Source organism: Stegodyphus dumicola, chromosome 8 (genome assembly GCF_044657685.1).
Source record: "Stegodyphus dumicola isolate Sdum_Otavi_A_Nest chromosome 8, ASM4465768v1".
In the NCBI taxonomy this organism is placed as follows: Eukaryota; Metazoa; Arthropoda; class Arachnida; order Araneae; family Eresidae; genus Stegodyphus; species Stegodyphus dumicola.
This window is the reverse complement of record NC_140775.1, coordinates 93,568,177-93,593,571: the sequence shown is the minus strand read 5'-3', so window position 1 is coordinate 93,593,571 and position 25,395 is coordinate 93,568,177. Positions and strand designations below refer to the sequence as shown.

Genomic DNA, 25,395 nt, shown 5'->3' with positions numbered 1-25,395 from the left:
TGCTGTATTTGCTTCTTTCGTTGAACTAAACCCTGATGATGATGTAACAAAAATGCAAATTCTGTTTTTTCTTCTTCATTTTTGGTTTTGACATTTTTTGCGCCTTACATGCAGTTTGCCACTGTGCTTCTGGGGTTTTCCATGTGGTTCGTTCCGAATTGAATATGGGTTGGATTTTAAACGTATTATTTTAATTTATTTGCATTATAGCTCCATATATGCATGATAAATGTATATATCATTCTCGATATATATATATGACGATTCTAAACGTACGATATATATCGCTCTTGTGATAAATGTAGAATAAATATGAAGTATATATATTTTGTCCGATTACATAGAATATACCGTGGCACCTGTATGTTACGGTATATTCTACATAAAAGGAATAAATAATATTTTTAATGCTGCTGATATGAATTTAAAACTCCATGGCCTATATTTAAGACTGTGTAATATATATCTATAGTTGCACACATTGGTAGCTTGAGAAAAAAGAAACTGAGACAACGTATTTAAAAATAGGCTGTTTTATTCAGAAAAGCATAGTATACTCCGGGGTTCAAAACCGATACATATTTCTGTTTCTTCGATAAAGTTGGCCCCTTCCTAATATTGTATTCCATGATACATGCATTGATGTTTCATCTTTATTTAATAGAGGATATATCTTATAACTCGACCACTCTGATGCCTGAAAGTTTATCGCCATATAGTGATAATTTCTTTGGATAAAACCATATTTTTCACTCTTATGCTAACAGATTTAGATTTCAGTTTAAATGGCAGCATAAAATTTCTGCATTAAGTGTAGTATAATTGTTTTGGTTTTTACGAATGATTGAAGAGTTCATAAAATATTTTTTATTCGATCAAAATTATTTCAACCGCACATATTGTTTCCTAATTATAAAAAGTGTATTTAAAATTAGTAGTGTACAAAAACTAATCTTTATCTTAAAGTACATTATAAATTATTCTTATTCACACTGGATTCGAAGATAACGCAAAATTTCGAGTACACTAACACTTAATCCGCTTTAGACCAGTGCAGAGAAATTCTTATTATTAAGTAATGGTGAGAATTACAAATAATTGATCTTCAAATTCGTAGATGAGATGGTTGAGTTATAAGAAATACATTGTTAACAAACTTACGATTCAGATGTTTGTAATTCAAATGTACTTCGCAAAACGGTAGAAGTAACACTGAATATATATTACTTTGAAATGTATGATGGTCTAAATTGAAAACATTTAGGAAGAAATTAAGCTGATACATGTATGTTAAAACAAATCATGCATTTAAGAGAAACTTACGCTAAAATGTTTTCCATTATTAAAGTAAATTATACAAATGCACGTAGATTACAAGCTAACTTGACTATTCTTTAAATAACATGGTTTTCGTCAGTTTCTAATTTCTTTAAACTGACGTTTAATATATCTACGCATTTTAATAACTTTAAGTATACTTAAAAATTATATGCCTTAATTTATTTTTAATATGAAGAACATTAAATATAAAATCTATGCAATTGTATAATTGAATTGTTTAGTTATGTATTTTAAAATCAAAGCCGAAGATTCAGAAGAGCTTATGTATCTAGTACTTAATTTTAAAGAAATTGTTTCGATGCAATATTTGCACAATTTAGAAATTATATGAAATAACACCTTACAAGAGTTTCAATAAGGATTTTTAAACACAGACAAATTTCTGCTTATGTAAATGTATTTAAAGATCCGATACTTCTTCAGTTTAGAATTTAGTTATGAATTAGAGACAAAATACACAGGCTTATTTTTAAAGCTTGATTCTAATAAGCAGTTCAAGCAGCGCAATAGAATTTCATAGTATTAATTTTATATGATACGTTGCCTTAATGGGTTATTATATTCAGTTTAAATATTATATCAAAAGATTAGTTTATTAAATTTATTATGATTTATATTTCTAAGCAGATTTTATACATTGTTTCACAAACATAAGATGTTACACTTTAAGGAAGGGGACTACAACTGCATATTTCAGATTGTAAATGCTTAACAGAAATGTAATTTAACATTAAGAACTGATTACATCAATCATGTCATTTCAAACTGTAGCAAGTTACAAACTGTGCTCAATTAAAATAATAATAATTAATTTCTGACCCACAGAAGCGGGAACTCAGAGCTGTAATATAAAGCACATGAAAAGTATTATGAAATATTTTGACAAATTTGATTAAAACTTCTAGGTAATTAAACAGAACTCATGAGAAACATTTAATTAGATTTTCACAAAAGAGCATTTAAAGTTACTAACAGTAGGTAGAGAACGTAGGACTTATTTATATTCGAGAAGAAATATTCCTTTTGTATTTAATATAATTTATTAAAAAAATAGAAAATAATTCTTTAAAATGCATATAAAACAACGAGAACACAAATTTTTCACACTTAAAATATTTTAAAAATACATAAAATTAGTTCAAATTTTTAACTTTATTCCAGATATTTTGAAAATAAGGCAGAAGTTTTAATTTTAAGTAAAATGTTTCTTTTTAAATTAGATAAAATCACAAGTAAGTAAACATTGTAAAAATATTTCCAGATTTACATAGATATATTTAATTAAAAAGAATTCGATCATTTTTAATTGCTTCTACTGTTGCCTCAAATCATTAATATTACAACATAATTTAATTGCTAAGGAGAGATATAATATACTTTAATATATCGTTATATTTCTTATTGAAATTAATAAATGAAAATACAAATTTAAAACTGAACTTCAAATAATACGACTTGCTTAGAATATTTTAAGCCGAATAATTTCAAAATCATTCAATATATATTGGCTCTGAATATTACAAGCATTTTGCACAATATTCATATATCAATAATTGGCACAATATTAAAAAATCGAGATATTTCTCTTTTTTTAAATCTTTTTCTTCCGTAATAGTTTAACATATTCTAAATTCATGCTGGCACTACATATGAATTGAACAGACTTCTAGATAACAAATTATTTGCAAGTCAAAAGTTCTAAAACATTTTGACTGTTAATACCCATGTTAAAATTATGTCATGTTAAGAGTACTACATTCACAGAGAATAAATCATAAGAAAAAATATTAAAAATAGAAATTCAAAACTGCGATAGTAGAAAAACTGTAAACACAATTCCAGTTATAAATCAAAGCTTAGCAACAATTACATATTATGTATAACAAAAAAATGAAGCTCACTTTCATATAACTACGTATCATAAGAAGGCATATAACAAAACGTTCGATATCGACATTTTGCCGATACACAAAGTTCAGTTCAGTTTTGTTTTTCCTGCATCTTTCTTGTTTTGTTTACAATGCCATTTTGCACTAGTTACACACAAACCACACAGTTGCCAAAAGAAAAAAAGGGCGGCTGGCTCACTGACTGCAGAGTTCGCTTTTGATGAAGTCCACATTTGCAGCAACCATTATTTCGCACAGTTGATAAAAATATGGGATTCAGTTTCCCCTATCATGAAACCGCCTGCCTCGGCAAACATCCATGCATTTAAGGTAATAGGAATTAATCCATTCTTTTGCATGAAACTTTCAAGAATCAAGTGGATTTTTAATCTCAGTTTGGAAATTTTTCTAAAAATATATTATAGTTTAATAATTTCAGTGAATGGTACAATCAAACTCCGCACTAAGATAGATTAAATCCACACAAAGGACTCCATCCCCTGTAATACTGTAGGTCATCCGGTCCCGTTAATCTCATAGATCCATAGATTCATCTCTTTGATCCATAGACTAATATCATAGATTGATTTGATCTGGCCTCGTTAATCCCATAGATCAATTCTACTCAACAAGCGGTCTTCTAAGTTTTCTGAATATTTTAAAGAAGTTTTTAAATATCTAAACGAAAAACGATTTTTAAACATATACATGGATATAAATGCATCTAATTAGAATTAGAAAACATGATTAAGATTTTTTTTTCAAATCCGCTATAAAATGAAAAATTTCAACAACTGCAAATATAACAAAAATGCCATTGACAAAAAAATAATATAGTTTCTTAGAAAGATATTTCTACGAAACGGTTTACTACATTTAGAAATATTAAAACAGATTAAATACAAAAACCGCTCGAAACCTTTTGATGTGGAATTAATCATTGCAGTCCAAGGCTTGAATCCAATATTAGAAGTTTAATTATTAATTAGAAGTTAATTAAAAGGAATTCTCAGTTACAATTTAAGTGCTTTTGTAAAAATGTCTCGTTAAACAAGGACTTTAGTGAAGAGGTGTAACGAAACTCCGACTAGGATGGGTAAAGGAGCGTGCAAAGGAAAATCATCTGCAGTCCTGCAGGAAAATTTCGCACAATTCCACTCAGCTTTATTAAAACCGTAATTATACTTCACTCTAAACGAACGATCTTCCCTCGGCCTTTTTTAATATATGAAGGAAGTTTTTATGAGATATCTACGAAAGAATGGAACATGTAAATGCGAACTATTTCACATAATATGAAAATAACGGGCATACTAAGCTCAAACAAAACCGTTCGGAAATCGAACTTCCAAAACAATTCGGAAATTAAATTTTAGCAACTAGAAATATAACCAAAAGTCCCAAAGGAAAATAGTTTGGTGGTAGTTCCTTAGAAATGATGTATAGTATAATACGATATCTTCTACAAAATTAAAATAAGAACAATGTGAAAATCGCTCGAAAACATTTAATATGGAATTTGCCCCTGAAATTCAGTTTTTGAATCTCAAGTTGTGGAGTTTGCCTACAGGATCACGGGGAAGGCGTTGACTCTTGGTGCAGAATTTGATATTTCCACAATGTACAGTTAGTTATGATAAAATAAAAATTAAACTGTGAAATAATTGTACGTAAGTTTTCTGTACATTTATATAAAACTTTAGAGCATAGTGAAAATTTTAAAAACGTTCTTGATTAAAACAAATTTTCAATTTGGATTTTATTTCTTGCTAACGGCTCATTAACACAAGGTATTTATTCTAAAATATTTTGTTAATTTGAAAGATTTCACAGACTACTTTGTTGAATCTTTGTATTGTATTGTAATTCTTGATTTTGTCAAACATTTTATTTACTTACACTGTCTATCAGTTATTAATTCTTCCTTACATGATATATATCTTCAACATTCCTGCTCATGTTATAGATTCTATTTCAAAAACTTTTATGGTATACAAGCTTTAGGTATTCCAAGCCTCAGTGACGAATTTCTTCTATTACGGATTGAATACATACTAAGCAATGATGAGGGAAATTTTTTAAATGTTGCCACTGATACAATAAAATACATTCCCGTATAACTAGCAAATTACATCTCGCTAAAGGATATGATTTTACAATAAGGTCCTAAGTTGTTCATTGTTATTTGATGTGTTAACCTGTCAGTTCAAAATACTCGTGATACTTTTACGTTTTAAATCATTTATTCTTTCTGTATTAAGAGATTTCTTGAAGAAACGTTTATTGACTCTAAACATTTCGAGAAAAATGCATTTTATAACATTGGGGAAAAAATATGGTAACGAAAGCTATGTGTCTTATTAATTATTACATCTAAAGCGATGCGAATTTTAAACAAATTATAGTCCACTCTTTTTAAATATTATCCTCAAGTTAAATTTTAGCATAACCTACTAACAAAAAAAAATCAAGTCTAACACATTTATGTAAATAATAATTACTAACTGTATCTTCTTAATCAGCTTATCTGAACTTGAATTAGATAAAATGGTATGTTTGTTCAAGCAAAATATCTTCCCTCTTGCTTCAGTGTTTCAATTGTGTGTTCATGGGTCATAAATGTGAAATATTCATTCTAGAAAAATAATTTTGAAAAGTACCTATTCCTATATTGATACTAAGTTCACCAAATTGTTTTGATGTTTCAAAAACGCTTAATGTATGCGAATGTCTGCCGAGCGAGGTGGCTCAAATTATATGAACATTACGTGTGGAAAGTGGGTGAACCTCCACTGACCACAGCGAGAGTACCACTAGTACGATGGGCCTTCTTTGAGTGCTTTTTCTTGTTCTTCTTGGAGCGTCCTGCTCTTCGTCTGCGTTCATTCTCATCCGTGTTACCGTCCACAGTTTCCGAAATAATTTGGGGATTAGAGCAATCGATTTTTTTCATAGCCCTGAAAAACAAATAACAAATTAAATGATTTTCACCTATACTAAACATTTCAAGAGCATGTAATATTTAATTTAGTGCTCGCTAAATTCCATACCATGTGGGCTATTTTAAATGTGAAGTTAATTGGCAAGCAAATTGTCTATATAAATCATTTTATTATTTGACTTATTACTAACCATTAAGAACAGAACTTGTATATATATGTAATATATGCATATATGTGTGCATGTATGTATGCACACATATTTATCTTCCACATACACGATAAAAAGTGCATAAGAGAAGCATGACTATTGTAAATTGATATTTAAGCAGAAGCTTGAATAACGTTGCTTTTGAAAAAAAAAAATTTGCACTTCTAGAGAAATTGATACAAGGTCCCCTATTATCTACGAAAGGAATTCTGTAATTTGGCAGGATACCTTGAAGAAGAAGGACTGCATTAATTTTCTTTAAAATTGAAAAGTTTTTTTTTTTTTTTCGTTTTCGTACAGTGATGTGGTATACCAATTTTAGTTAATTATTTGTTTTTTAAATACTGCTACTAAAACAAAATTTTAAAATTCGAACATGCAATAAAATGGCGAGAAAAAATATTAAAACAATAATCAGTTTTAGTGTTACCACATAAACCATAAATAAGTAGCAAAAAGCGATAAGACCGCTTACTATAAGGAGTGTTTCTACTAAGATAACGAAACACTAATGACATTTTATCTAATTTTGATCATAATATAGGTACATAAATGACTTAGTTATTGAACTAAATTCTGCACTAAAATAAAAACTTAACACCTGTAGAATTGTTTTCATGATCAACATGATAAAGTAAAAATAAAATCTGTAATTGCAAAAACCTCTTTTACATTATAAATTTCTCTCATTTGAGTTAAATTTATAATTAAAAAAATTTTATAATATCAATGAATGAAATTTATATTTCTTCAAAATATTTTGAAGAAGGAAACATAATATTTTTTCGAGGCGAATGCAAACTAAGTACATATCGGAAGACAAAGAATTGCATAAGTAAAACAATACAATGCCTTCATCTGACCATTATTTGAATTAAAATTAGATACATTCGTGTTCCAAACAAAAGTTCTTGCAGGTTCTACATTTGGGGTATAAGGTATTTCTCCCGCTTTCTTAGCGTGCTTTCGTGATCTAGCGGTCAGCACACTGAGCCAGTATTTCAGAGGTCCGTGGCTCGATTCCCGGCGAAGGCGTTTGCTCATTTTTCATCTCTCCAGCTTCCAGATATCCTAATATCTCTACAGGGGTAGTTAATTTTATTCATTTAATACTCATTAGAAATAAAATTTTGTAATCTTTTCTTAAGAAACGACCAGAAAAATTCTACACAAAAGTGGTGACATAATGTTTTATCGAGTTGTTTAAAATGCTTCTGCTAATTACCAGTTGTTCTTTAGTTAACATTTTGTATGCTATTGGTATACAACTAGTGATATTAAAACATAACTCTTACTTTTCTCATCATAAATATTGTACTGAGTTACGAGAATGAAACAGAATAGATGACGACGACAACAACAACACCAACAAACGACAACAGTAAAAGATCTTATACATTCTTCAACAGAAATCTTATTAGATTTTTATCAAAGCGTTCAATTTTGTTAAGAAATCACAATTCGCCTACTAAGTAATATTAATTAATATTTTATCCTGAGGTCGATTCCTAGTAATTGACTAAAATGGCTAAATAGAGTTACTTTTCTTCATGCTAATTAAAATATACGATAGTTTCCTTTCAAAAGATTCTGTTATAGAAAGAAGAGATAAAAGCTTGTCTCTCTAGACCGGAATCTTTAGAGTCTTAGACGAGAATTTCTCAGCTTTTCTATAAATCTGGACATAATTCAAAAAATCAGATAAAGTTAGCAATTATGCGTATCAGGCTGCTGTTTGCACTAAAATAGTTATTACATAGTCGTATTTCCTTTATATGCAAAAGATACATTTTAGTTCAGGTTTTCTCCCACACATGGCGCCCTACTATTAATACCGCGAAAATAATCCAAATTTAAATCCTTTCACTGAAGATAAGCAAATGTCAGCCCATGGCGGATTGCAACATTGTAAACGGTATTGTAATATGTTCACGACTGCCAAAAAATAAATGCTAAAATTTAATAGCTTTATGCCGAAAGATAATCTACCTGTGCGATTAAATCTTTAAATGCAAACTGTACTCTGATACGTCTGTTTCTGATTTTATACAATTTTTTAATCTGTCAGATGTATGGTACACCTTATAATGGCATTGACATAAGATTAACCCATCTATCGTTCTTTCTCGTGTAATTTCACACTCCCGGGGTGTGGTTTTCTAGTGGATGAGATAAAGTCTAGTGCATGATAAAGTCTAGTAGATGAGATTCTAGTGGATGAGCAAGTAATAATTTCAAGTATTTTATATTTTTGCACATGTTTTGTGAAATTAATCTTAACATTTTATTAGTATTGATACTTATATTTTTTTCTGATGAAGTAGTTGTTCGTAATGAATTCTAGTTTTAATTTAGATTCTACTGTTGTTTTCATTCTAAGATGGAATTCATGTCATAATTAAAAATTAAAGCAGTAAACTTAGTTATTCAACTGTGGTTCTTGCTGTTTGCAACCGTAGCTGTTTAATAATAGCTTAATAACAGTCGACTGCGCTACTGTAGATGAAACAATCCTCGAGTCCTTTCCCTCGTTAGTTGATCAACCAAACTACCAGATCTAAATTTTAAGAATTACTACACATGTGAAGAACGTTATTAAAACGACAAGCATAAAGTATTACTAGTCAGTTTCAAACTGCAAAAATAATTTATAGATTAATAAAGATAGAATGAATTGTTTGGAAGTATATTATGAATTGCTATTTCTCATCATCCATTTATAAAAGAGGTTCTAATGTAATACGTGGCAAATAAAGTGTCCGGTTATTAAATGGATGCGTAGCCTTCACAATGATGGTCAAAAACAGAATATTTGAACAGCAGTGGAATATGAAATTTTACAGTTTTTAAATAATTATCAGTTTAGCTCTTGAACGTTAAGGGATTCGTTCTTTATTTTTACTTGTTTATATGCATAAACAAAAGGGTAAAACACTTTTACAGACGTAATTATTAAATTAAATTGTCCTTTTCAAAGCCATTGTTGCAGATAAAATCCAGAAAAGATTTTGATTTATTGCATTTTATTACATTTTCAAAACAAAACAAAAAAAAACTTTTGGTGTCAGACAACCATTTAGAAAGGTTGATAACTGCACATTTCCCCGTAGTTAGAAAATGGCACTTAAATATAATTAGTGTTAAGTAACTTGATAGGCACGCACGTTGATCTGAGCTAAGTAAATCAAATAACATTGACGTTTTCGCCTTCAAAAGTATTAAAAAATAAAACAAAGAAAATTGTCTTTAAGAGTCAACTTTTATTTAGAGTAAGTAAGCATTGAGCTTCAAGCAGTCTTAAGTGGAGTGCTTTCATCCACCGGTACCAATCAAGGAATCAGGTGAAAGTGAATTAAGAGATTAAGAAATGAGAGTTAAATGAATTTCGAACTGTTTTAATTATAATTCGTCGTTACATTGGTATTAAAAAATAGCTTTGCTTGCAGCTTTTTATATTTAAGTTGTTAATGTCTGCGGTATTGAGATGTCATTTAGTATTTAAATTCTCGACGTGCTATGTTACCTTCATTGTATTTCATTAACAAACCTTTAGATTACTATTTAACTATAAACAACGCATAAAAATCCATATATCGATTCATATTTTCTTATAATCTAGGTGTTTTAGGAACAATAATTTTTTCTTCTTCTGTTGATGGAATCTTTATATATTTAATGTAAAGTAATGTAATATATATTTTCTGTAGATATCTACTATTCCGACTAATGTAAAATATATTTTCTGTAGATATCTGTTGCCCTGACGTAGAGAGTGCAAATTTGGCTTCACTAATATTAAGTAAGAATGTAGTAGCATTAAACCGGTTTGCATGCATTATTTTCCTACATAGCAAAACGACGTCCACATGGATTATCGCATTGCACAGCTAATAGATAACTGATATTTCTTAATTATGAATTACTTAGAAAGTGATTACCTAATATATACAAAAATGCAAGCAGACTGCATTATTCTATTTTATTATTTAAAAATTGTATTTCATTTCTTTTGCAATAACACATGGTTTAAAATTTGTTAAATATTTTTTTTTCTGTTACATTACTTTAATTTTAGTTTGTAACAGAACAAACACATTCATAAATTTTGCATGCAATATTTTGTCTTGTACATTGAAGAAGACGTAAAAATGTTTTAACCTTTTGTTTATGCAAATAAACCAGTAAAAATAAAGAACGAATCCCTTAACGTTCAAGACCTAAACTGATAATTATTTAAAAACTGTAAAATTTTATATTCCACTGCTGTTCAAAAGAGTGTCTAAATTTTGCTTAAAAAAACTCTTATAAGAAACGTTATATTTTTAAAAATATGAATTTACATTTTCAATGATTTTGTTAAAATGAAAAAATATAAAAATAAATACTTTTTTTTCCACTTTCAGAATTTTTAACCCTTATGTGAAGAAAATTCACATTTTTCACATTTAATATCAGTGGTATCATGCACTAATATCCGACTACATGTTGTTTTAGGTGTGGTACGGTAAAGAATTACACGAATTCTTCCTATGCATTCTTGTAATGTAATTTTCCTGTGGTTTGCATATTAGGTGTGCTACACAAGATAATTCGATTCGATTCCCAGCGACGGCCTCGTTAATCGACTCTACACTCTTGAAAGTCCTCATGTCTTTGTAGCGGCGAATGTACTAAAACTTATGGATGATACCTTGTCATCAATTTAGATTATGATATCGATTGTATCAACTACAGACTGCATTGTCAATTATCTCTATCAACTAGAGGAAGTCTTCTTTAATTAACAGAAATCGTCTTGTAGATGATCTCTTTGAAATAGCCTCCTCTGATTCTAGTAGATCCGGTCATCATTCCTCTAGTACTAGTGTTATGTGGATAACACCATAATACACTGATAATCTGACCTGAGTTTCAATCCCAATAAATGTCCTGACTTTATGTGCAAAGCAAAAATCAGTCAATTTCCATCAAAAAGTACTCCAGGAAGAAAGAAAGCCCTCATTTGCTTTGTCACAACCGATTAAAATCAAGCCCTCCCAGTCGTCCTCTGCAAAAGAGGATGAGAGATATCAAAGGTATTCTTCTACAGCGTTCGTGTTTTATAGTTGTTAGCACGTCACGCAGTATATAGAACACTTAAATTCAATTCGCGGAGTACGCACAAAAAATCTCATTCCGAAAATCCTAATGTCTCTATAGTATTTTTTACGCTGAGAATACGAAGAATCTTTTTTATATTACTCAAGCAGATGCTTTTGTACATGGTGTACCGTAAATGTTGCGATAAACTTATAGGGGAGGTAGGGCACATCATGAGGATTAGGAATTGTATGGGAACCTACAATTGTACAATTACCGGAACTACAATTGTACCGGAAATGTCAGGGGTAAGTGATAGCAGAGGTAGAAGATGGGAAAGGAAACAAGAGAGAGATTAATTTTAAACATTTATCCGACATGAATACCAATAGTGTTTTGACAGCCTGAATGTTACAACAGATGCTCGAAGTTTGCGCCATCAGACTCCGAACATGCCTGACACTGACGGACAATTGATTGCCGAAAAGGTTCAAACACACTGGGAGTTTCTTTGATCGTAGCAGCTGCACAGGCGAGTACTGCCACGAGATCCATTTCAGCCAAAACAGGATCGTGATACACGATACTTTTGATGGCTCCTCACAAAAAGAATTCAAGGCTCGATAAATCCGGTGAGCGAACAGGGCCACACGCCCATTCCATCGATGCGGGAATGATCTGTCCAGATGGCTACAAACATCCAGTCCAAAATGAGCAGGCGCCCCATCATGTTGGAGCCACATGTCGCGCATCACATTTGGTGGAACATCGTCAAAGAAGCCGGGAAAAATTTGCTCCAAAAAGATTAGACAATTATTTGCATTCTTCCTGGATGGTAAAAGGTATGGCCCGATTAAGCAGTCGCCGACCAAACCCGCCCACATATTGACTTTGAAGCGTTGTTGTGCCGTACACCGTGGGGGTTTTCTTGACCCTAAAATTGCTGATTGCTGTGATTGAACACGCGATTCCTACTGAATGTGGCCTCATCCGTGAAGAGCACATAAGCTGGGAAATTAACATCATGGGCACTTTCTATCAGAAACCACTGTGAGAAACGCACACGTTCAGGATAGTCATGGGGGAGCAATAACTGAATTCTTTGGAGACGAAAGGTGTGGAAGGATTCGGTGCTCAAGACACGTTGGGCGCTGGTATGAGACATTCTTAATTGAGAGGAAATGGCATGCTGGATCTTGAATTATTCTCCACCGTATCCAACACATTTTCTTCCCTTATGATTGAGCGAGTCGATCGTGTTCTGCCCTCACTTGTACTGCCCTTCCTAATGACCTGTAGTCACACAAATTTTGATGCAGACGTGCGAACAAACTGTGGTGTGGTTCATGCCTATTCGAGATGCGTTCTCGACAAATGCGTGCAGCGGCTCTTCCATGACCCTCAGCTATTCCATACACTAAGTGCATGTCTGCAAGGCTCTCCATTCGTATTCCGCATTGCCTGCTCTTCTATGGTGCCGACCGCTCGAATGAGGCAATCCTCACTTTCCACGAGCACTCTCCTGTACAGCACCCCCTGGCGGCGTACAGTGACGTTTCTGGGCATATGTTTCTACGCAATGCTTAATCCTTACGATGTGCCCTACCTCCCCTAGAACATTTACGCAACATTTACGGTACACCCTGTATATGGCAGTTAATGAACGTTTGAAAGAAATACTTGTTTTGCTTGTCAGAAATGCAGACATTTTTCCAATGATAAGTTCTTCCCCAATAAAGGCAAAAAATAATTTCAAGGGGAAAAAACAATACAATACAAGCTTCTCCTTTTCCTAATAAATTCAGCAGATTTTTGTATTCCAGATGAACTGTAAGAGGAAGTGCGAACTGTGATTTTCCAGCTCGTAATGCAATCATCTTATACAAGAGGAATACGCCTTTTTCCCATTCTAAACGAATGGCAAATCAGATTATTACTAAGCAATCAAGAGCAGAAGGAAAGGCAAAAGGATTTTGTGATTTTTCAAGAAGTTATAATTTGTTTTTAATAACACAACTAATTTATTAAGAAAAATACTTTTATGTTAAAAAGTGTTTCAGCAACGAGCATTTTCTTCAAAAAATTTATTTATGGTATGTAAGTTCATTTTAACTCATTCTTTATTTTTATGAATGTTTTATTATAAGGATAAAAGATTAAAATGCTATATTAATTTCATTTGGGTAATAAAACCTCTTGTACTAAATTAGGGGGTAAAGGATGAGGAAACAAAACAAAAACACAGGCAAGATTTTCCCTCCTCCTTTTCAATATAATTTCGAGGATGCTAAAATACTGAACAGTTGTTTTCCTTACAATCTTATAATTTATTTGTAAAATATAAGTACATTCGCGATTAAAGTAGCTTAATATAAATACACGCTTGTAATCTTCTTCTTCTTTCCTGTACCACAACTAAACAATTCTGTTTATACGCTTGATTATTAATTTCCTTCATTATTTAATTCAAATATAATATTACTTTCCAATAAATTAAAGTAGTTCGGTTTATTATATATGGATAGTAATATTTCCCCATAATTCTAACCATAAATAAAAAATTATGCAGTTGTAGTATGTTCTTTCATATTGTACTTATGAATAAACCTCTCAAAACCACGGTATCATGGTAAAGTGTTTAATAATCCTCTGAATTTTTACTTATATATATAAGAATATAGAATAAATAGAGGCACAATAGGCCAACGCGAATTAATACCATAAGGACCTCGGACGTGATAAAATATGTGGTTCGAAAAGATCATATCTCTTCCAGGGAACAATTTTCACTAAGAAATTCGAATTCTTAAAGCCGAGCTTTAAGAATTCTGAAAGCTTAAATTAACTCTAAAATTCTTGAGTACTTTTCGTCAAAAATGGCTTTTATTAGTTGAGCAATTGTACTTATGTAAATAAGCTCATGATACCTGCGCGATTTTCTATGCAGTAATTTGAGTAAGGAAATGTGTGATTCATGAAGGTCATATTTTCTAGGCAACAATTCCAAGTAACACTGTTTACTAAGGTATTCATAATGCACACTTAAGACTAAGGTAGCAACAATGTAACTAATGTTTAATAAGGTGTCATCAATGCACCCTAAGGTTTCAGGTAAGGTGTCCACAATTCACACTAATGTTCACTGTTACATTCCACATAAAAATGTTTAGTAAGAAAGTCAAATTATGAAAGCTAAACTAATACCAGACTTTCTGTCAAAAATTTAAATTGATGACAATTACTGTAATAGAATAATGCACCATCTCATTATTACAAAATTTCCTTTTTGACACAGAGAATAAAGTATAAATGCTATCTTGGATGATATAATGGTTAGCTGAGCCTAACTGCTACTTTTAACGCATGGGTTATGGGTTCGATTCTCGGATGATGTTTAACTGTTGTGCTCTCTCCTTTACTCATGTTCGTGGATATTATATCAGTCACTTAATCTGGATTATCAATATCAATTATCTACTGACACTAGGCGACATTCTCTGTGATGAGTTCGTCAAAAGGCAGATGGTTTCAGCCATTCCCGACGGTGCTTAACGAGCAAATGTTCAACCATAAGAAAGCACAGTAGTATGTACTGAGAGAACTGTCTTAGAAACGATTAGAAAATATAACATTTAAAATGTATTTTATTAATTATACTAATGATATAAAGGTTAATAAACTTACTGCCATCGAAAGGTATCAGAATGTTAGGAACAGCATAAAAAGAGACTGCTGAGTTAAAAGCAGCAACTATATTAAGCGACTAAAGAGTACGAAGTATATAAGTGATTGATGAAAGAAAAATAATAATTATAATAAAAAATTAAAAACCAAGCCTTGCAAGAACTAAATCAGTAAGTGTAATAAATTGTTAAAAATGATATTTGTGGATGAAAAAATAGGACTACTGAACTAAAATTCTTAGTTTAAAAAATGCAAGTCATGTAGTCAGTAAATTAAAAAACATGATCGTTAAACTTAAAATGCTAATTTTAATAATGACAAGAAGTAACAGGTGCGTAACACCACTCCTGTATTAAACGACTAAAAATGACAGGTGTGTAGAAAGAGGCAAAGAATGATAGTCATACAGAAATAAAAATGACAGCTGAACATTGCTTTTATTTTTAGCTTGTTTAAAAACAGTTTAAAACAAACTAAAAAGATGAAAGATGTTTTGAATTGGTGAAGGTAATAATGAAGTTAAATACAACATATTTAATATTTATTTAGTTTAAATGAGTCCTCCATAATTTATAAATAAATAATTAGGTATTTTTCTAATAAAGCAACCTTTAAAAACTACTTAGCAAGTTTTTTTTAACAGAACTTATGTAAAATCAAATCAGGCGTCTTTTAATATACACCTGCGTTAAAGAAAGGAAGGAAACGTGATGTAAAATGCAAATAATTGTATAATGTATAATAGCGTGAATTATGAAAAGTTTTTTACAAAGTTCTTATTCCATAAATTTTGGTAAAACCTATAAAATATATGGGAAATAAATACCATTGAAATAATAATAATCATTGAAAAATAATTTTTTCTGAAAGTCTAGCATGTAAGGAGAAGAAAATTTAGCATCAAAGGAATTGACGATTTCGTATTTAACACTGCAAAGTATTTTGATAGTGACGGATGAAAGAAACAAATCATTTTCATTTCATTCATTTTATCGCACACTCTCTCTTAATTATAGGCTGGTCATTATAAAAGTATGTTCAATAATTCCTTTTTAGTATTTGAGTTTTAATCTTTAAAAGTTTGCGAATCATTTTTATCTTAAACAAAAGCTACAAGCTACTCCTGCTGTCTAGGTGTATGACTTTAAAGCTAAAATTATTTAATTACTGAAAATCTTCTCTATGATTTCCATTCATCTACCCTCAAAATAAAATTAGATTTAATTGGGAAAAGAGCAGAAAGTAGTAAAGCTTTTTATTTATTTATTTACCTTTTCTTTCACCAGAATAATTTCAAAAACGTGCATGAGTAATAAAGGAAAATAACTCTTGTTAATTAAATTTTACTGCAATTTACAAAATGCAAAACTTCGATAGATTATTATTTTTTGCAGTGCTGCAAAGAAATGAAGTAAGTATGCAGTGGAATGCAAAAAAAGTAAATTTTAAAAGAATTTAAAACAGTGACTTTTCTTTCCCTCTCATTAATGAGAATTATTTCGTAAATTTAAGTAATTAAGAACCGAAACCTCCATTAACTAGGAAAGAACATTCATAATGAGCGTGATTCTCAGCGTGTACATCTCTACATATTTAATGTAAAAGGATTTAAAAATTCTCCAGTTTAGATTCTGTTTACAAAAAGTTGCCTACTTATGCCTCTAGATAATTAAAATATTTCCTTCCTTTATTATATTTTAGCATCTTTAACTGAAGCTCATTTCAGCTTCTTTAAAAAGGTTCTGGGATTTCTTTACAAATGAAGTTAAAGCATTATATAAAAAAGGGGTCAGTCTTGAGTTTGATCCTAATTTTAAAATCACAGTTGATTTATGAGTACAGCATACAGAAATTCGCATATAACCATGAGTTTAGGCTTACGAAAGGTGAAAAAGTATTTAACTTTCTCACATGAAAATATCGAATAATGCAGAAGCAACAAAAAAGCAAAACATTCAATAACTTGAAAAGTATAGAAAGTAAAAAACAATAGCACGATATGTTTTTGACATAAATGGACAAAAAGACATAAAATTGTTTTAATAATGAAAAATTTTATTGCGAGAATAATTATATTTCCACTAACAAGTGGCGCTATAACCAATTCAGGAAAACTGATATTTCGTACGGAAATGAAAGAAGATCATTCAGATCAGGATCATCTTCAAGAATGTATCTTTATCAAATCTAATACGTGCAGAAATTTAAACTAATCTATTTCGCAGAAACTTCAAGAACTTGCAAATCACGCTTTTTAATAGAAAGTTAACAGTACGGATTAGCCATCAAACCTTTTGTGGACTGTAAAAGTGACCTTCTCGTTTAGTAGAAGTGGAAATGCATACATTCGCCGCATCTGAGTGACAGGGAATCCGTACGCGATTGTGAAAGTACCTTTACATCTGCCAAAGGTGACAATGCGGTGCTGGTTCAGTGCAATATTCATTACAGGCCTATTTTCTTTGAGAAAATCCACAGCAGTACATTTCAAACTGCTTCTATCACAATCAAGCTTTACGCAACGATTTCAAAAGACAACACCATTACCTCCTCCCAAGAAAGACATATGCTTCATATATGCAGAATGAAGCTCCTGGTAACTCTTGGTTATAGCACTATTTGAAATCTCAAGTGTAGAGAGGTCAGTCGACGTTATTAGCTATACTGAAATACGTGTTTTGCCATAACGTCACAGGAATTACATCTGAAACTTTATCGACTCTGTATAGAATGTAAGGCAGCGTTTAATGATCAATCTCATGAATGACGGTTTTCAATATGATTGCCGTCATTCATAATAATTATTATAATTGTCAGACAACATATGTAATCCTAGTTGCGTTGCGAACTGCGTTGAATCCTAACTACGTTGCAACAATGAAATGTTACATCTCAGCGTCTTCGTCCCCCCTTAAACGAATTTAATCTTGAGGCATAAATCCTCTGGCAGAGAAAATGCAATAACACAGCGCTCATTCAATCATTCCAAACGTCTTTACTGATCGCCACATCTCCATCCTATAGCTGACATGTTTTATTCCCAGCAATGGCCCTTTTCAAACTTATTTCAAAAGACAGGGTGTAACCAATGCTGATGTTTGTGTTTTCAGCCAAGAAAGAAACCCTGACCATTAAGTATATAATTCTCCTCTTACCATCTCTTTGCATCTAAGACCACTTCCAAACAATATGGCAGCATACAAACGTATCTTGGTTACAAATCGGGCAGCAGTCTCCAACACCTACAAGATCCTGATATCAGAACCTACAAGATCGGGATCCTAAACCTACAAGATCGGAACCTACAAGATGAAATTCGTTTAAGACTTTTTGCCGTCGCCAGTTCACCGTGGCTGTTTCGCCGTCGAAACATATTTTTCTTTACATAACTGTATTATTTATATATTGTCGTATTATACTCGTATTAAATTTATTTAGTTTAATAATTCTGTTTATCTTTTGTATACTTAATAAAGGTTGCTTGTAATATATATATATATATAGTTATTTACAAGTATGAGATAAAAAGAAACCACCAGCAGCCTAGCGGTGTCGCTTAGCACTGGTAGCTAGGTCTGAGTTTCTAATACCGGCGAAAATGGTTGTATAGTCGTTTTCGTGGATTTACCCATGTGTAACATGATTACATACCAGTATTTCAGTTAGTCCTTCACAGAAAAGTCAAAAATTCTTCACAAAAGCATGCCTTCCCTTAAGCAGATAGCCCTCGAGTGCTTTGCCATAATCAAATAAACCAAACCAAACAAAAAAAAAAAAAAAAAAAAAAAAAAAACTTAATCTGGGTAAGCAGGCATTACTTGACATAACGTCGTTTTATAACTAGAAATTCTCCTGTGATTTGTTCAAAATATCATCTTTACAGGTGTGCCCAAGCGCAGTAACGGAATCAGCTTCAATTTTCCTAAAAGAAAAAAAAATATATTTTTTTCACTCCCAGTTTTTACGGTCTTTATGCTCATTATGGTTGTACACCACAAAATGGGTGAGCCCTGGAAGTAAGATTATATGCAAAACATTATCTAGACAAATTTCTCTGTTCAGATTGATGTCACTTGACTAGAATAAATTCTCTGGTAGCGTAACATAATAGAAATAAAAAAAATCGAAAAGATTAGCTGTAAATATTTTTATCTCAAAGTATCAGTAAATAAACGAGCAGGATGCTATTACGAATAGGAAGACATAATCATCGACAAATGAAGACTCACTTAACGGCTCCTTTGAAAGCTACTGTGTTTTGCCATTCCATGATGAAGGTGGGTGTGAGTCCTTCACCATCTCTGGTGCCCATGATGAGTAGGCGAGCTTTCTTGCCAGCATGCCTCGCCAGTTCGCCGCAACATGATGTCATATTCGCATGTTGAAGGGTTGGTCTGCGCACTTCCTTGCGGCTTACGCCATCTCGGATCTTGAGGATGCGAGCACGTTTACAAGCCAGTTTGCTTTTCTGGAGCTTGCGAATCTTGGTCTTAATCACTGAAAGAGGAATATATAAATAAATCAAGGACAGTTGTCATAGAAGTATATATATATCATTATATATATACATAAGCAATATTAATGTAATGTAAGTTGTTAACACAAATTCACTATACTATGCAAAATATGTAAAAAGAAATTTTAACTTGGATACAATATAAAAACTTCAAATCCTTACGAATAAAAAAAAAATGGATTTTGATATACTTTGTAAATCGTCAACCGGGAACAGTACAAAAGCATTCAAATGAAAATTGCATTAATCTTTAACAGAATTGATAGGAAAGTTATTACTTGAAGCAGCAGAAAACGTACATTTAATGCATTAAAATGGTTGTTATTTTGTTTCTATCTGGATCTAAATTAAATATATGTATGTTACTTAGCTCAAAGAACTTCTGTTACAATAATACAGCAAAACGACATTTAACACCCTTATACAATCACGATTTTGCAAAGATTAGTAATCCTTTACAGCCTTTAATAGTATTAACATAAATGATTATTACGATATGTTATACAAAAGTGCTGATTATCCAAAAAAACTTATGATTTATTTGTTCCTCACCTCTCATATCGGATAACGAAGATGTTTAACAATGACCGAACAAGACTAGCTTCTTCTGAATGACTCATGAATCATCTTCCCCCCCCCAGGAAAAAGCACTGATTGTGTTGCATAAAATGAAGTTTTCGGATAAAATTTTAAAAGTCGAATTATATGGGATATATTTTCGGACTATCAGTGCTTTTATTTAACTTTTTCGCTTTTCATTTTCAAAAGAAAGGTATAAATTCATTCTACCACGATTAAAAGTTAATTGCTTGTTTTTGATCAAAGCAACAGCAGAATTAAAAAAAAAACAAATTATGAAAATACCAAAGACACATTTTGGTAATATGTTGATGGCTATGCACCTCGGAACGTTCGCTTTGAAGGGAATAAGTATTTACCTTTTTAAAATTTTCCCTGTAAGGGATTAAGTTCTAATTTCAATTAACCTTCAAGAAATTCTTCATGTGTCTGACATGCATTTTTCGGGGCAGCGCAATGTAAAATTTACCTTGTTACGAATTACGTACATATGTAAATAATTTTAGTGAAATTATACGTGGAATTGTAGTAATTTGCAAGAAAAATATAAATACAGGGGCAAATCTATTTAACATTTAGTAAATGGCTGGTTCTGGCAACTAATTTTTGTCACCAAATTTGGCAAGAAATCACCAAATGTCGCCAAACTTGGCGACCATTTTGGAGACATTTGGGTCCAGTCCCTGTGTAACTGTAATGAATATTGTAATTAAATAACCGTAAATGATGCTCTGTGTAACTGTAATCCTATTCAGCTGTCATATGCCTTCATTAATTTAGAGAAGCAGAAAGTACTAGAAATATCTCAGCGCCCGGGTAAAAACTGTATAAAACCGAAGAGAGCATCAGTTTCCGAGTTGCTTTGTTCAATGTGAATAAATTTACTCTAAAGAGCGAAGCTAACACGGAGTATTGTGATAGCTCCGTGTTAGCTTCGCTCTTTAGAGTTTCTTTTGGTAAAATAAATTTTATCAAGCTCTCATCGGTTCTGTGTACATTCAACCTATTACGAACCCGCTTGTGCCCAACAGTATCTTTTGTTAACTAACTAGTTATTATGATTTTGATCTTTTCTATAACTTCTTCCTTTCCTATTTCTCGCTAGAATGCAAATTAACTTTGACTGTAAGGGTTTACGCACCATTAATATAATTCAGCCTCCTTATTTCTTTTTCTGTTGAATGTGTAGTCTAGGACTAAGCTACCTGCGTTTGATCTTAATTGTCTGTTACTGTTTAATTTGTTTTGCCCCAAGTGGTGGTCCGTCTGTAACCCAAGTTGTTCTTTTGCGGTAAATGTTCGACTAAAATAAAAAGGTTATTTTTAAACTTCTTTTGTATTTGTGAGTATTAAATCGAGAGTATTTCTTTTGTATTAAATCGTAGCCACAACTCGCTGTCTTATCTAATAGGTCTGCAGGACTTTAAACTTTAGCTCCAGTTATCAATAGCAACCCTACAAGCTTAATAAAATTTACAACCAAAAGATTCTTTAACTGCACTGAATTCCTAAGAAAGTAGGTATACCATAAATGCTCATTAAAGGCTACAGAATTTAATATTTTTTCATTCATAACTAAGTTAGTTGATTTCTTTGTTACATTAGACAGCAATAGTACTCATTTCTACAAATTTCATATAGTGCTGTTAATTATTTACATTACATATGGCAATAATCGTTTTGTTCTAGTTCCCCAATAATAAAACCAAATATTATTTTAAGCAGAACGGTATTATAATAATTTGATTGAAAACGTACCTGATATTGAACTCTATAAAATATTGAGGTAAATAACATAGTACTTGACATTTTATATATAGAATAATAATTTAGCCAAGAATAACAATGCCTTCCTAGAAGATTATCTGAAGAAATACAACACATATTTTCGTCACGCTTGGAGAAAATAAATCTCCATGCATTTAGCCCTTTCAGTTAACATTTGTATCAGTGAAAAACCTTTCAGTCACGATAGCTGGAACATACGTTCTGAGTAAACGAAACCATGCGTTTAGAAAAGTATTCAAGCACAAAGAAATTTGACACGAATGGTAAGGATACAGCATGATGAAGCGATTAAAATGGGATAGGAATTAAACCATTTATTGAGAAACCAAGACTATGGGTTATGTTTGAGTATAATGTACACTTGGTGGCAATGCGTCAGGATATTTCGTCTAGCATGGGGTTATGCAAGCATTAAATGGAATCCTGTCTGATTTACTCTCAGATTCTATAACTGCTTATTAAGTTACTAAAGTTGTGATATGGTTATAATAGCATTTTCAACATGTCCCATACGAGTTGTTTGATGATATAGGAGGTCTGTAACACCGCTCATATTTTCCCTCAAGCCTTTCGCCAAGTGAAATTAAGCTTCAACTCGTTGATAGATAGGTCCCGATAGACGCAGCAGTACTAGAAACACAATAAATTGCAGGTTATCGTAGTGCATCTTTGGACCGTTAAAGAGCTGTCTTGGACAACTGAATATGATTAAGCATAATAGGCATTTACACCCAAATCGCTTGCTAGGCTTATGCCTATTTAGTTATTGTTGATATACAGAATATATTACCAAATCAATAATCATTAAATTCTTTCTGTCGAAAATCATAAGCTAATAATTTTCTGAAACTTAAAAGAGTCAAGGCACTCTATATATCATATTCATGAAAAAACGAGAAAGAAAAGGAAGAAAAAGAAAAAAAAATAGATATTGTAAAATCTACCTGGAGCGTACTGTGAAAGGACCGTGCTTTATATAGATCACACTAAGAGAGTTCAATCGTCTAGTGAGTAACGCATCACTAAGCGTAAAGATTCTTCTTCAGAATCCTGAAAATTCGCCTAGAATTGAAACGCATGCAGGAGTTTAGTTAGCTGGAGAGAAGGAAAGGGAGAAGATTACAAGTACTAGACTTTTTCTTTATCCTAAGAACTGATGCCTAAAGCTCCTTTCATGATTAGAGATATTTAATAGTGCTCTTCAGGTACCGTATTTCTTCGAAATATTTTCAAACTATTAAGGCCCTAACAGGCAAATATCTAACCAGTGAAACAGAAATAATAATTATTAATTTGCATTAAAATAATTCTGCTTAAAACGGCATTCCTAAAATCAAAAATAAACGTTTCTTTAAATGTCTGTGAATTTAAAATAGTTTTTTGATTTAGCAGTTTCTAGACTACTTCTAATCTTATAAAGTAGCTTTTTGTCTGTGGATTTAAAGAAGAGTTTACATAAGAATTAGAGACGCACATATTAATTTATATAATACTAAAAACTCAATAAGAGCAGACACGTTGTGTATTTTCGAAATATATTGTTGAAATTGTAAAAACAATATTAGAAATATTTCTACTGGCATCCTGGGTTACAAATTGATACACAGCATAAAAATGAATTGTAAAAAGGAGTCAGGGAGAGAGAGAGAGAGAAGAACCCCCCAAATTTTTAATATCCATTGCTTGGAGGATTGAATTAAACATTCACGAAAAATTCTTTTAATTTTCTCAACAATATAAGATACAAAATGTGATATTCACTATATCTCAATTAGTACGAAAAATTTGGGGATCAAAACAATTATATCTGATTTAAATAGCTTTCCATAGCTACAATAAAAACTTCTAGGACACAAAGCCACAAACTAAAAGTCTGAAACTTGAAAGTGATATCTAAAACTTGAAAGTATAATTATTAAAATATCTTGTCTAGACACGTTAGAAAAAGAACAGATTGGAATTAAATTCGTCTAGAACGTCCAGACGTATTACTGCAAAGTAAATGAACGACAAAAAATACAATAAATACAAATTATCCGATATGTATCCAAATTAACAACTGTCAAAGTCGTGTGTTTTTTTCTCTGTTCTTTTCCTTACAATATATATTGATGCATACCACGGCGTACGTATGAATTTTCAAAAATAGCACTAATCATAAATATATATTTGTCAAATAAGATTTTGTAATACTATATCTGTATATAATAGCATTTTCAAAAAAATAAATAAAAGCCATTGATTAAGTAATCATTATTTTTCCTTAGTATAGTAATTATTTAAACTAGCTTAAGAGACTTTTCTAGTTCAATGTTTCAATGGTCAAGAAATGATTCTTTGAAAGTCTACGGTTTCAGTTTGTCACGATACGATTCTTCAGAACTTCAAGAGCCAGCTGACGTTACTTCTCCACCCGCATCCATGGATTTTAAACTCCCAGCTTTAGTTCACGGATGAAAATAGCTTGTGAACAGAGAAATTTATATAAAATGATATTTCTTTCTAACTCTATTTTTTGATTTGCAGTACTGCATGAATATTCAAAGGCACTTATTTCTATATCATGCTGTGGAAAGAGCTCAAAATGGAGCTTCAAAATAGAGTTTTTTCTCTTTGCAGGTGAAATTAAGAATTTTGAAGTTCTCGATATACATGTGTATATAAGCATTTTATATTGTTACGAAATGCCCAGCCGCGGTAAGATAGCTTCTCCGCAAAGCGGGTTTAGGGATGTCATAAAGTGGCACAAAAAAACAGGGTTGCCAGATTTGGTGCGAAATCACCCATTGGCGACAAAATTGGCGATATACTATAAACGGAGCAAGAACATTCTAAAACAAATTCTTACCAGTTTACCCCAGAACGTTCTTGAAGGCAGATCAAAAGCTACATAAAACCCTACTTGTACGCGGAGTAGCAGTGTATCGTAGAGTGCATTGTGAGTATATCGTGGAGAACCTCGAGAGTAAACTGAGTTCAGTAGTAGTGTCTTCAGTTCCGAGAGCGACAGAACCGAGTCGGGAGCTGTTCTTTGATGCTTTGCCGTGAAGCTGTCTTCACGTTGTCGCCTGGAGGCTGTGCTGTTAAATGTTTCAGCGTGTTTAAAGTAGTCTTTACGATGACTGTAAACGTGTCTTTGGAACTCTCCTGTATAATACTGGCGAATAAATTCTGTCTTAATTCTTCATCAAGTGTTGCAATCAATCACTCCAAATCAACAAATCCGTAAACCGCAACAATATAAATCTTACGAAACAATTTGTACTAAACAAAGATTATGTATTGTTCGTAGCCTATTTTACATACAGTTTTATGGATGAAACAGAACATTCACTATAGTGTCTTTGCGGCATGGGAGGGACAATCTGA

General features: G+C 31.7%; 1 protein-coding gene across 1 annotated transcript in view; it reads right to left on the bottom strand.

The window, feature by feature from the left end:
* Positions 1 to 515: 515 nt before the first annotated feature.
* The window catches only part of LOC118181386 (secreted frizzled-related protein 2-like), a 74,094-nt gene continuing 49,214 nt past the window's right edge, over positions 516 to 25,395 (bottom strand). Inside the window, exons 3-4 of the mRNA XM_035350514.2 lie at positions 19,373 to 19,640; positions 516 to 6,187 (exon numbers count right to left, since the gene is read on the bottom strand). Of these exons, the coding sequence (XP_035206405.1) occupies positions 5,995 to 6,187; positions 19,373 to 19,640 (461 nt within the window). The 3' untranslated portion in view covers positions 516 to 5,994. The remainder of the gene's footprint in view (positions 6,188 to 19,372; positions 19,641 to 25,395) is intronic.